At 30.7% G+C, this 13,147-nt stretch overlaps 1 protein-coding gene across 1 annotated transcript in view; it reads left to right on the forward strand.

Annotated features, from left to right (window-relative positions):
- Window positions 1-13,147, forward strand: part of LOC139483115 (uncharacterized) — a 48,312-nt gene that overhangs the window by 18,810 nt on the left and 16,355 nt on the right. The window contains exons 10-20 of the mRNA XM_071267148.1: window positions 4,967-5,069; window positions 6,945-7,087; window positions 7,690-7,797; window positions 8,064-8,130; window positions 8,305-8,411; window positions 8,792-8,950; window positions 9,958-10,080; window positions 10,914-11,012; window positions 11,686-11,743; window positions 12,010-12,162; window positions 12,963-13,042. Coding sequence (XP_071123249.1) covers window positions 4,967-5,069; window positions 6,945-7,087; window positions 7,690-7,797; window positions 8,064-8,130; window positions 8,305-8,411; window positions 8,792-8,950; window positions 9,958-10,080; window positions 10,914-11,012; window positions 11,686-11,743; window positions 12,010-12,162; window positions 12,963-13,042 — 1,200 coding nt within the window. The remainder of the gene's footprint in view (window positions 1-4,966; window positions 5,070-6,944; window positions 7,088-7,689; window positions 7,798-8,063; window positions 8,131-8,304; window positions 8,412-8,791; window positions 8,951-9,957; window positions 10,081-10,913; window positions 11,013-11,685; window positions 11,744-12,009; window positions 12,163-12,962; window positions 13,043-13,147) is intronic.

Genomic DNA, 13,147 nt, shown 5'->3' on the forward strand with positions numbered 1-13,147 from the left:
ATTGGTTGGTTGGTTGGTTGGTTGGTTGGTTGGTTGGTTGGTTGGTTGGTTGAAATTCAAACACTCATAAAACTGTTTAAATAGTGCCAAAACCACATAATTTGATGACCTTGACCTTTGACCTTGTGACCTTCGTCAAGGTCATTGCTCCACAAGGTCATTGCAAAAGACCCTATGGGTCAAGGACCTTTTGTTTAAGAGTTTTGCCTAAAAATGGCTTTTTAAAAACCATCGATGGGAGTTATGTCCCTTATATGATGAAAAAATTAATATAGTCATAATGTAAAAAAGTTGCCCCTTACAGTACCAAGCATTTTTCACTGCTTAAATTTTTTGTATCTATAACCGTTCAAGAATTATAGGGAAATGAAAAACTTATAAAAATCTAAAATATGACCTTGACCTTTGACCTTGACCTAATTTTCTAAGTTAGGACCCAGGGGACTCAAATAAAAACATTCCAGGGTTATACGGTTAACGGTTTAGGAGTTTAAAAAACATACCGACAAATTTATTCCGTAAAGGTAGATAACTCCTATAAAATTTCATCAAATCGCTTCGATTCAAATACGCCAAAAATTACTGAGGATGTAACGAACAGTTTGTAAAAAGAATTTTGTCGCTTTCTTATTTTGTTACGAAGGAGATGCACACAGAGGATAAACAGTGAAAAGGGAGATAACTCTTACATAGAAAATGATTCGCCTTAGCAGGGTGAAATTTAAAAGCGCATAAACTATACGATACCATATGGGAAATATCTAAGCGACATATTGCGAAACAAACATTTTGCGCAAGAACAAAATTTGGCGGAAGAAAAAAAAAAAAAAAATAATAATAATAATAATAATAATAATAATCAGAACAAATACAATAAGTCTTTTCACAAAAAAGTGAAAAGACTTAATTAAAAACCAATTGTTCAGAGAACAATTGAAAGTCTTTCCACACCACAGAAATTTGGATAAGAAGGTAGTTTCTTCATACTGATGCGATAAATAATGGTTTAATTATCTTTTTGAGTGATATAAGGGAGATAATATGCTACTTCCGGTGAAATGAATGTCACATCTGGTCTCATATGATAGCTTCTTTCACACTGATTGCAAAAATATATAGTTTCTATATACTTTTGTATGTAGAATGGGAGATAATTGGCCACTTCCGGTTTGTTTGAAGTCATTTTTAGTCTTCAGTTATTTGTTCATGTATCTATATGAAAAAATATATGGATTCTGAGTACTTTTATGTGAAAAAATTGCAAAAAAAGCTACTTCCGGTTTTCTCAAGGTCACTTCCGGTAGCCATTTTTCAAGGTCATTTGTCACTTAACCTTTTGTATCAGGTCAAATGTCTTTATAATGAACTTACTTGAAGTTATAATCAAATAACCTCATATCAAGACATTTCAGGGGCGACAACTCCTATAAGATGCCATCTATTTGTATAAGACTAAATGTAGCATATCTTCATAACAATTAAGCAGACATTTTGCACTTGTTCTTTTATATGTATCTCTCAAAGTGAGTGAGAAAATGCAAAAACAAGCAAAAGTCACAATTGAGAACTTGACCTTGACCTTTGACCTTGACCTCATTTTCTAAGTTAGGACTTAGGGGACTCAAATAAAAACATCCCAGGGTTATACGGTTATCTGTTAATGAGTTAAATAAACATACCGACAAATTTATTTTGTAAAGGTAGATAACTCCTATAAAATTTCATCGAATCGCTTCGATCCAAATACGCCAAAAATTACTGAGGATGTAACGAACAATTTGTTAAAAGAATTTTGTCGCTATCTTTTTTTGTTACGAAGGAGATACGCTTTGATGATAAACAGTGAAAAGGGAGATAACTCTTACAAAGAAAATGGTTCGTCTTAGCAGGGTGAGATTTAAAACCGTATAAACTATACGATACAATATACAAAATATCTAAGCGACATATTGCGAAACAAAAATTTCAGAATGTGGCGGAAAAAAAAAAATAATAATAATCAGAAGAAAAACAATAAGTCTTTTCACAAAAAAGTGAAAAGACTTAATAATCAGAACAAATACAATAGGCTTTCCACAGAAAAGTGGAAAGACCTAATTACTTGTTCGCTAAATAGGGGTATTCTTGTCAGATAAAAGACTTTTAGTTATATTTAAAAAATAGGGAAATATGACATTAAATTGGTTCTGTCTTTTTTTTAAACATCGTTAAAAGATGTGTGTCTAAGGTGAACGCCACAAGAACCCTGTAATACTAGTACGAGAGTATAGCATGTAAACATTCCTTCTCAATAATATGGTTGTATTGGAAATCTTTTCATACAGATTGACCACTCATTGTCCGATATGCATGTAATATTTGCCACATGACGCCCATAGTTCTTTCTACCATCATCATCTTATTCTGTGATATTGCTGTAAACATCGATGGTTCACACCCAAACAAAATGGGAGTAATGGACCTTCAGAGCTTCTCCGTGTTATACACTTGTGAAATATATAGACAAAATTTCTGTATTGAAATGAATCTACATCTCACAAACAGGATTTTCAAATAACGATTGTGAGTAATCACCTTACAAACCAATATAAACGTATGGCAAGATATAACCATGAAGGAATTTAGTTTTTGTCAGACGCAAGAACTCATCACTATATATATCATAAACGTATACGTATATATATATGCATACAGTTTCAAATATTAAGAACAAGCGGTCGATGTCGATAGTCTGTTTTCGAACTGTTCAGAGTTAGACATGTCACTTGTTCATTCTTGGAAGCCTTCATATTCCCCGTCTAACGATGGGAACTCTTTCTGATTGTGTTGACTATAAATGCTTGTATGGTAATTCTGTCGTTTATCTGTACAAGCGGTTGCATTTCCTCTCCTTTCCCAACAAACAAACGAACGAAACGCCACTAGTCTGATTTCTCTGGAGCTCATCCTCAATGGCTCTTATACGTCAGGAAACTTACATGTATACTAATAATGATTGTTTCAAGAACAACGATGTATGGACGAACTATTATAAATTCGTCAATATCAGTTATGCATGACTAAAATATAACTTTTATTACAACTACTGTATTACTTATTTGGATTAATGACGGCTATCATGTTCAACATTGCACAAATATTATCATAGAATTTAAAAAAAAAATCCTCAAAAATCCTCAAAAGAAATAATGCCTTAGCTTAGATAATTGATATTCTTTTCACAAAAAGTTCGTGTAAATGATTGTCAAATGAATTTAATTATGTAAGAATAAAATGTTAAAAAGAAACTAAAAAAAAATCATGCATGTTGTATGTTGTATTTTTTTGTCAATTAAAAACTTTAAAATTGCAATAGTTTTATTAGCATTTAAACACAGCCAGATTTGAATACAAGTTAAGAAATTCCGGTAAAGTCAATGATATCAAACAGATGTACAATGGTATATCAAATTGGGTAATATTGCATTTAGTTTTTATAAAAGATTAAAACTACTATTTTTTGCTTCATATTTGAATCTTTACGCCAATTGCCGCTAAGAAAGTAATCAAAAATTGTTTCCTTTTATTTTTATACACTTTCGGAATTACGAATCTGAATTTTATTTTCAATTAATTTACACAATTTAATTATTGTATCTTTATTCTCATCGTGTATTAAATCTTAGTGTATTAACATCGTGACAGCATATTCTTTCTAATCCTTTCTGTTTATCCTTTCCAAATAACAACATTTATACCTGTGTACGCTTGAACTCACACCTGCGGCTAAATAGCTACAAGGTAAACGAATTGACCTCAAGCCGAGAAATATACAGTGACCTTTACAAAATAATACACACACTCTGCTCACACATTAGTTGCATTGAAATGATTATCAAAACAATAACGGTAAATAGAACTGAAATATTTTCAGTTCAATATCAGTAAAAATGTTCAATAAATATTTTATGAAAAAAATCTCAACAATAATTAATTAAATTTATTCAAATACATTTACTAGAGATAATTTTATAGGAGTTTAATTCAATCAATACAAAACGGTATATGCATATTCATTTTCGTTCATTCTTATTTTGTGGTTAATAACTTCGACCATTCGTCAGCTGTGCGCTTTTAATTACGTATATTGTCGATAAGCTATAAGAGTTAAACAGATTTTATTTTTTCCCAGAATTCAATAAATCGGGCTAATACGTCACGACCCACTCGAGAATTCAACCAAAAAAGTTACAAATACTTGATTTTCTCCGTTATTAGAAAGAATATAAATTTAAGACTTTGCAAATGTGTTTTTTATGTTAAGATGAACATAATTAGATGATAAGTAAAAAATCGCGGAATTTCCCTTTAATGTAAATCTAAGGTAGTTTAATTGATTAAATACTGCAGCTGTGCTACTGAGCAGTCAAATTGCATTGACCGTATATTCATATGTGATATACAGTCACTGAACATATATCGCCATGTTTATGACGTTGAAAATGCGTTTCCGTAGAGTTTAGTTTATGAAGTCAATAAAACATACAGCCTCGCTTTTTACCTGTTTCTAAGCCTTGTACAAATAACATTGATATTTCGAGACAATGTATGGTTATTCTATATTAACACAGCTGTCCTTGTACCGGTGTAGGTCTATTTTGTTCAAATTTGTAACTTTTAATTTTCGTTTTTACACATGAGTTAAAGAAATTATGAGGTTTACATCAATTAGACAGTAACCAATTAACGTATATATCTAAAAATACATCATACTCTTCTAACGAGTAAATTCAGTAAAATAAATGAGTAACTGATAAATATTTGTAAAAAACGAAAGTTTTTTTTTATATGACAGTAGCATTTCATTAAGTGTTATAAAGTAATCCCTAAAATACTGATACGAATATTTTTATAGTTATATGAACATTCCAAAAGTTATCCATAAGTGTAAAAATCCATATATATATATTCGAATTACTCATAACAGATGGCGTCCTGGGCAGGAAACTTAATGATGAAACACCTCCATCCAGAATTTCAGTCAGATGTCTACGTTTCCTTGGAATCAGCAAATGTCAAGCTTATCATAGGTACATTGAACCGTTTTTTTCATAAAAGAGATCGGTTGCTAATTGTAACAAAATATCATATTTTAACTACACATGCACATAAGTGTTTTTTTTTCTCTTACCGTTTAAACGAATCATTTCCCTGTTTAAAAGTAAAATAACGAAAATACTGATCTCCGATTTCCATAACGGAAATTCCTTTATCAATTAGATAATTCTTTTAAAGGTAAGATTAGTAATAAAAACATCCTTCAGTCTTCACTGCTACATGACCGTTTTGATTATTAACAACTGACAGCTTTTAGTTCCTAAATAGAAAAAGAATTCATTTTACCTAATGCATCAAACAAACAGTTGAACACATGAAAATGTTCTAGTTTTTTTAAATTGTTTCATAATCGTTTCTGCCATTTTATGTAAACTTATTTACGGTTTACAGTATGTGATTCCATATGGATAAAACCTTAGTAGGTTTTTCTATATGAATTTGATTATAAATAAATAGGCATATACAACTGCAGAAAAAGTTTATTCACCGCGCAAAACGTCGAGTGCTTTTATGTATGTTTATGTTCAAATCGTTTGATGTACAATTGGTTTTGGGAAATAATAGTCATTATATACATTTTTCTTAGTACAATACTAGTATCACAATATGAAATAAAACAATTACTGTATTTTCTTTTGGTAAATATGTGGTTTAGTTGACTTTTGAAAAACTGATATTCACTAAAGCCAACCGAAGTGAATATCAGTTTTTAAAAAGTCAATTAAACCACATATATGTTGGCCGAAGTGAATATCGGTTTTCAAAAGTAGTTAAACCACAGTTTTACCTCATCTGAAGACAGTAATTGTACAGTATTCCCCATCCTCGTCTAATAAGTTTGATATTTTTGCATATCTCATATAACATCTTACTAGACTTACAATGTATATTAATTAAGGCATTTTCAAATAACGATTCCAATAAAGGCAACAGTAGTATACCGCTGTTCAAAACTCATAAATCCATGGACAAAAAACAAAATCGGGGTAACAAACCAAAACCGAGCGAAACGCATTAAATATAAGAGGAGAACAACGACATAACACCGAAACGCAACACACACAGAAACAGACCAATCATCAGACAAAACACCACGAGAATAACAAATGTAACATGAAAACCAAATACATGAATTTGGGATAGACAAGTACCGTGCCACGTCTTATCTCAATATCTCAAAAATAAGAGAAAACACAAACGACTCAACGTTAAAATGCAACACAAAGAGAAACGAACAATATTATAACAATGACCATCTTCCTGACTTGGTACAGGACACTTTTAAAGGGGAATAAAAGTGGTGGGTTGAACCTGGTTTTAAGGCATGCCAAACCTCGCACTTTAATGGCAAAGTTAAATACAACACCGAAACGACAACACAACACCACAGGACCACAACACAAACAAACAGGAGAACATATTAGACACAGAAAAACATGATTAATAGATAACAAAAAGCATCAGGTCCAAAATTCAATACGCCAAAAACGCGCCTTGCCCACACAAGACTCACCAGTGACGCCCAGATATAAAAGATCGAACGTGAAAAAAGTACAAAGTTGTACAGCACTGAAGATCAAAAGTTGAAAAGGTTTCGCAAAATACGGCATTGTTTATATGCCCGGGATAAGAACATTCTTATTATATAGAACAATTCATGCTATTGCAAACAGTAAATTTTATCAAATGAATATGAAAGAGATATACACAAAGAAACTAAAGTATTAACTAATTACAGAAAACTAAACCTGAATACATAACGCCTAGATATAAAAGATCGAACGTGAAAAAAGTACAAAGTTGTACAGCACTGAAGATTAAAAGTACACCACTTTCACATATTTTAGCAAATAGTAGCGGATCTAACACGATACCAATCAGCCAGTTCCTTAAGACAGATATGACCAACAAAGTAATAGTTGCCATGGAGGTACCAGCTTTGACCAATGATTACATGGTCAGATTGTATAAAGTCGCACAAAGAGTAGAGGTTAATATTCTATAGATATCTTTAAGTAGTATACAACCAAAGATGTATGATATAGAAAAATTGCTACAAACATTTTCTATCATTGTATGTGTGAAATTGTCGAGAAAACGTGAATAAAGTAAAGCAACAGTAGTCTACCGATAATCAAATCTCACTAATCAATTAAGTAGATACCAAACAAGGTAATGCACAAAAACTAAGGAAATCGCATGAACTTACTAAGAAGTGAGGCTGACATTGTGGACATGGCAGGGTCCTCTGCTATACAAGTGCTTTATTGCTTTCATGTAAAAGTGGTATTATACATTTTCATATGATAAGTCAACTATCTTTGGATTGTTTCTTTAAATAAACCTTATTTGGGAGTGCTAATTTATCATTGAAAATTAGAACAATGCATCCATGTTATGTTTCTTTAGACAAACCTCATTCGGGAATGCTTATTAGAGACAAATGTTATTGAAAGTTAAAATAACGCATCCATGTTAACTATACAAAAACATATAACAATGCGTTGTTACTTACTTAAATTGGTCTATAGGAGAGTGCTTTATGACATATTTTCGAAATTATTGTCTATGTGTATTACTCTTTAATTTCAGAACTCACACTCTTACATTAATGCTGGTATTAGGATGAAGATTGCAAACCCAAAAGTTATGGTGGCAGAAAAGCCATGTATTGTTTTCTCTGGAATAGCGAAAAACTTTGTATGTTTCAATTATTATCCTTGTTTCAAATTAAAAATTTAAAAAAAAACAAAGTTTTAAACCTTTTTGAACGTTGCTTGATCTAGTCAAACAGGAATTCATGTTATTCATGTTATATTTACTGTAAAACAGACTTTATCAATGAAATGTTTTGTTAATTTCTGTTTTTCATCTTTTCACGCATGGTTTTTTTTGTGAATACAAATACCATAAAATATAGTGAAGCTACCATTTAACTAGGACATTATTTTTGTTTTTATTTAAAGGTTCATGCTTTACAGACAGAAACCTATCTACAAGGAAAATCGCTAGCAGATATCAATGTTATACAAGGTATTATCATTTTTTTTTAAACTTAAAGGGACATATTTGGGGTTTGGAAATATAAATGGCTTGACTTTGTAGTAAAACATTTAAAAACGAATTAAAAGAAATATGTAACTTACATATCAAAGGAATACCGTTTTTGTTACCATTTAAAACAAAATTCAATTATTATATTCACAGGAGCTCTAACAACACTTGCGTCAGAACTAAATCCTGACCCTAACATCGATGCCGTAGAACCTAGTGTGGGATACAGAAAGAATGTAGCAATCGGATACCTCTACAGCGTATGCATAATTAATTTTGAAATATTAATTGGTGTATCTACAATTGATTGAGTATATACCTTTCAAGAAGCAGTTATAGTGGTCAATTCATAAAAAAGATATATGGAAAAATAGTGGAAATAATGAGTTGACATCAAAGGAATATCTTCTGGTCGTTGATACACTGACAGTCTAATTAAGTACTGGAAATATATAGTGCTAGTCTATATTTTAAATTTGTTTCCTCTTTTGTGTTATTTCTATGTTTTAGATAAACTCCACTTTTACGGTTATTATTCCAAAAAAATAGCATTTTTAGATTAATCTTTTCAGTTAAAAAGTAAATAAGATAACAATAAATGAATAAAGAATGATACAAATAAAATAGATATTGTGTTCAGTTTATTCTAGAAGCTGTTGGCGATACAGCAGGGGCTATGTATAGAAGTGGTGCAATGCCATTGTTAAGACCACTTTCATCAGGACAACAATCATATGACACAAAACCAATGGAATGGCCACTTACGGAACCATTAATCAAATTAGAAGCTATTGATCAGGTACTTATTCATTGATTATTCTTATATAGATATGAGAAGATGTTTTACTATATTTTTTACGAACATACGACATGATTAGCAATATTGTCTTACTTATCTTTTTACCACATTGCACATTTCTGTTGATTTTGGATCTGACTTTTCAGCTTCAATTTTATACTCGATGCTTTTTTTAAATGCTAAGGATGTTTGATTCTCTTATTTTGTTGCAAGCTAGTTGCAATTCTCTGCTTCTATCGTGGAATTGCCACTTTCAATTTGCCGCTGAACACAACTTTTCTTTTCATGATTTTAATGGAAATAGTTTTAAAAACTATTTAAAATATTTTATAAAAACAATTGTTATTTGTTCATAGTTTTTTAAAAGAAAAAAGGTGCCAATGTCAAATATTTGGAAAATCTAGAGTGATTCATTACCCGCAAAATTTCCGATAGCTTATATTTCAAAACAAAGAAGCGAATATATTTTTTTTCTGTTTTTGTTCTATTATCTATATATTGTCAATTTATAACAGTCCTTCAACAGCTGGTCATTTTTAATCAGTGGTTCGAACATCCGAAGATAATTATATATTTTTTCAAGAGTTATTATATATAACACTGCGTTATTAATATCTTTGAAATTCATCTTGACACGATGACTGGAATTAAAACAAAAGTCTTCATTTAAGATCTGAATAAATTTAATAAGTTTACTAAGTGGAAAGTTTTGTTGTCAACCAAAAAAAAAATTGAATTGGTAAACCTCATACTCTTTTGTTCATAAAAAGTACATGAACTGATGTCGCAGATGGATTTATTTTTAAAGAATGCGGTTTTATTTTCATATGACAGTTAAGACACCTGAGATAAAATAATTAAAAAAACATTTGATTGGCAGCATCCACATAATTCGTAGTGTGTACCAGTTGTGTAAAACCAACAATGTTGAAATCTATTAATAATAAATTGTAGTAGTTCTAAATCCTTGATTTTACCAATTTTAAAAAAAAGTTTTTTTCAAACAGTGCACTGGAAAAGCAGAATATATCAACGATATTCCAGAATATAAAGATACTTTGTATGCTGCGTTTGTCACTAGCACGGTTGGGAATGCAAAACTACAGAGCATGGATCCATCGAAAGCATTGGTAATCTAGAAATTTAGAAATTTAAATTCCATAAAAATGAAAATAATCCTTAAAAAATGTGATACGACATTATAAAGATGTCCTGACACACATATTGCCAGATTTGAATTATACTTCATTTATCAAATATGAGACATTAAATAACTCTTTTGTCCTTCGTCGATTTATGGTTTTGATTTAAATCTTTTGAATCTCCTTATCCTTTTTTACTTGAAATGTAAGTTGCTTTTCAATTAACAGCAAAATTGGTTGATCGATATTCAAATCTCATTATTCGATCTAGAAAAAAAAAACAAATGAAGGAAACAGTAAAAAAACTTATTAAAATATATGAATTCCTTAATAATGCGCGAGATCCGATGGTTACACTCTCCTGTTTTGCTTGCACCATCCACCATATGAATCGACATAACGTCAAAATTCAATAATAGAGAACAAAACACATTCGTTAAAAAAACAGTTTACCCGGTCGTTCTGAGACATCGAAAACGTGTCACTACACAGTTGAGACGCCAACATATCATATCGATCAAATAATTGATTCTGACCATAAACATAGTTTTCAGAAAAAAAAAGACTGTTCAAAAGTTAAGTGTAGAATATAATTCAAATACGATTTAAATGCAAACGAAACGTGTTTCAAGAAAGAAGGAAGTTATTCTGGGGGTATTGTTATACCTGGTTTATTATTATTTGATTGGACAGGCCATATACCAACATGATTACGAGCTTTACCTTATTTAATTTTTCCTCTTTTATAATGTGTATTATCTTTATTCATGTTTGTTTATTTTAGTAAATTCTAAACATTGAACTTCTTTGTAACAATTTAGAGTATTCCTGGAGTATTAAAATTCATAACAGCCAAGGACATACCCGGGAAAAATGATTGTGTTGCATTAGTTCCAGGCATTCCTACTTCTCCTGAAGAAGTGAGTTAAACGTTTATCATAGCTCATTACAGTTATACATCCATATTCTGTTAGACTACAGGTGTTCTCCTGACCGCTAGATTCGTCTTGCAAAATATAATTCAAGTGGTATTGATATCCAATAAATATCATACAAACAAATACCTGCCACAAATTAAATGATACTTAAATGGTGAAATCATAATGGCATGTTAATATCTTTTTAATCTGTTTTTCCCTTCAAAAATCGACAGATGTTGTCGTCTTTTAATATTCAAAGGTAATTCAAAGTTGTAGGACCGGTTTTCGAAACTCTAAATAAAGGGTACGTCCGGTGTTGCACGGTACATACCCTTATAGGTACAAAAAAAGGGCCTTAAATAATAGAACGTTAAAAGAAGGCTCAAAGCATTAATTGGAGTACAATATCCGATTACTAGTAAGGTCCAGTAAAATCAGTTTAAAAAAGTGATATATAAATGTATCCATATTTTGGCGACACATTGCATCGGCATCTTACAAATACTTTATTGGAAACTGGTGCAACGGGTCTATCTAAAACTAGTAAGTATTAAATGCCCAACTAGGAAGTGAAATATAATTGAAAACAAACACTGTGTATTTGTTTTGAATTTTGCAGATTTAACAAATCATATACATTGGTTGCCATTCAGTTTATGTTTTATTTGTATAGATTCTATGTGGCGGTGATGTGATGTACGCTGGACAAGCATTAGCAATAATAGTGGCAGGTATGTTCTCCGGGTCCGTTATAATAAAATTTAAATCTTAAAGAGAAGATATTGTACTGATAATGTTCGTTGATTTGGTTATGAAAAAGAAGTTATAATATATATTTACAACTAACAATTACCATCAATCTTTTAAAATTCTAAATATTTCGAACTAATTTAGAACAGATTCAAAAATCTGTAAAAGTAAAGATGAATTCAATCTCATTTACTACGAAATAGCAGCTGATATTTTTTTTATATCGAATTAATATTTTAAATTTTAGTGGACGAAGAAACGGCCAACAGAGCTGCTGCACAAGTACAAGTGACGTATTCAGACCAAAAGACGCCAATTTTATCTATAGATGATGGCATAAAGCAGGGCTCGTTCATCCCAAGCATCATAACAAAACCATTAATTAAAGGAGATGCTCAAAGTAAGATATTTTTTTATTGAAGAGAATATGCATTTTGTTTCATCTGTCGGTATGCTGTAGGATTTTCAATCTTAGTTCAATATGTCGGAATGGTTTTTTTTGGTGCTTTAAACATTGATATCAAATAATGGGATTTCAAGTTTTATTTAAATTAGCTTTTGACCCTCATTTAACATTAGTAACATTCTTTGAAATTAAGGAATGAATCTCTCATGAAAAGCACCATTTTCCCGGTACAATTTTGGCAGGCATGTTGTTCCTATTTGATTATTTCAGCTATGCATCGTTTCTGTTAGGTTTTGGTTTTCAAATATACTGTCCTTGAGAATAACTAATACCGTAGAAGATTATCTGCTGGAATAAGCGCCTGGTGTTATTATTGTTTTATGAAAGTTTATTCGATAAAAGAGTGATTTTTTAATACATTCTGCTTATAAGAGTAGAATCACAAAAATACAAAACTCCGAGGAAAATTCAAAACGGAACGCGCGTGTCTGGCGTAAATATTAAATTTTATTCCTGGTATCTATGATGAGTTTATTTTCCTAATCAAACGGCAAAGTCAAAAGCTCAAACACATCAAACGAATTGTCAACAATGTAATGCATTAAGTCTTTAATTATATGTTTTGAATAAACTGTTTCTAAAAAAAACTTGTATCGTGTATTGGAATGCGAATTTTGAATGTTGATGAATTTTATTCGTTAATTATGAAAGATATTTGACGAACATATTTAGATCATTTTATAAGTACATGTATTTTATTAAACCCTTTTTAAACCCTTTTTGACTTGTTTCAGCTGCTATCACAAACAGTACGAAACAAATTACTGGAACCATTAGTTTTGGAGAACAACAACATTTCCAAATGGAAACACAGGTTTGTTAAAATGTTTGTTTTTAATAAAATTTCATTTCAACTCCGAAACATAAGCTTATGATATAAGATAATTTAAAGATATAATGTTAAATTTCAATATCTTTA

This window comes from Mytilus edulis, chromosome 7 (assembly GCF_963676685.1).
Source record: "Mytilus edulis chromosome 7, xbMytEdul2.2, whole genome shotgun sequence".
Taxonomy (NCBI): Eukaryota; Metazoa; Mollusca; class Bivalvia; order Mytilida; family Mytilidae; genus Mytilus; species Mytilus edulis.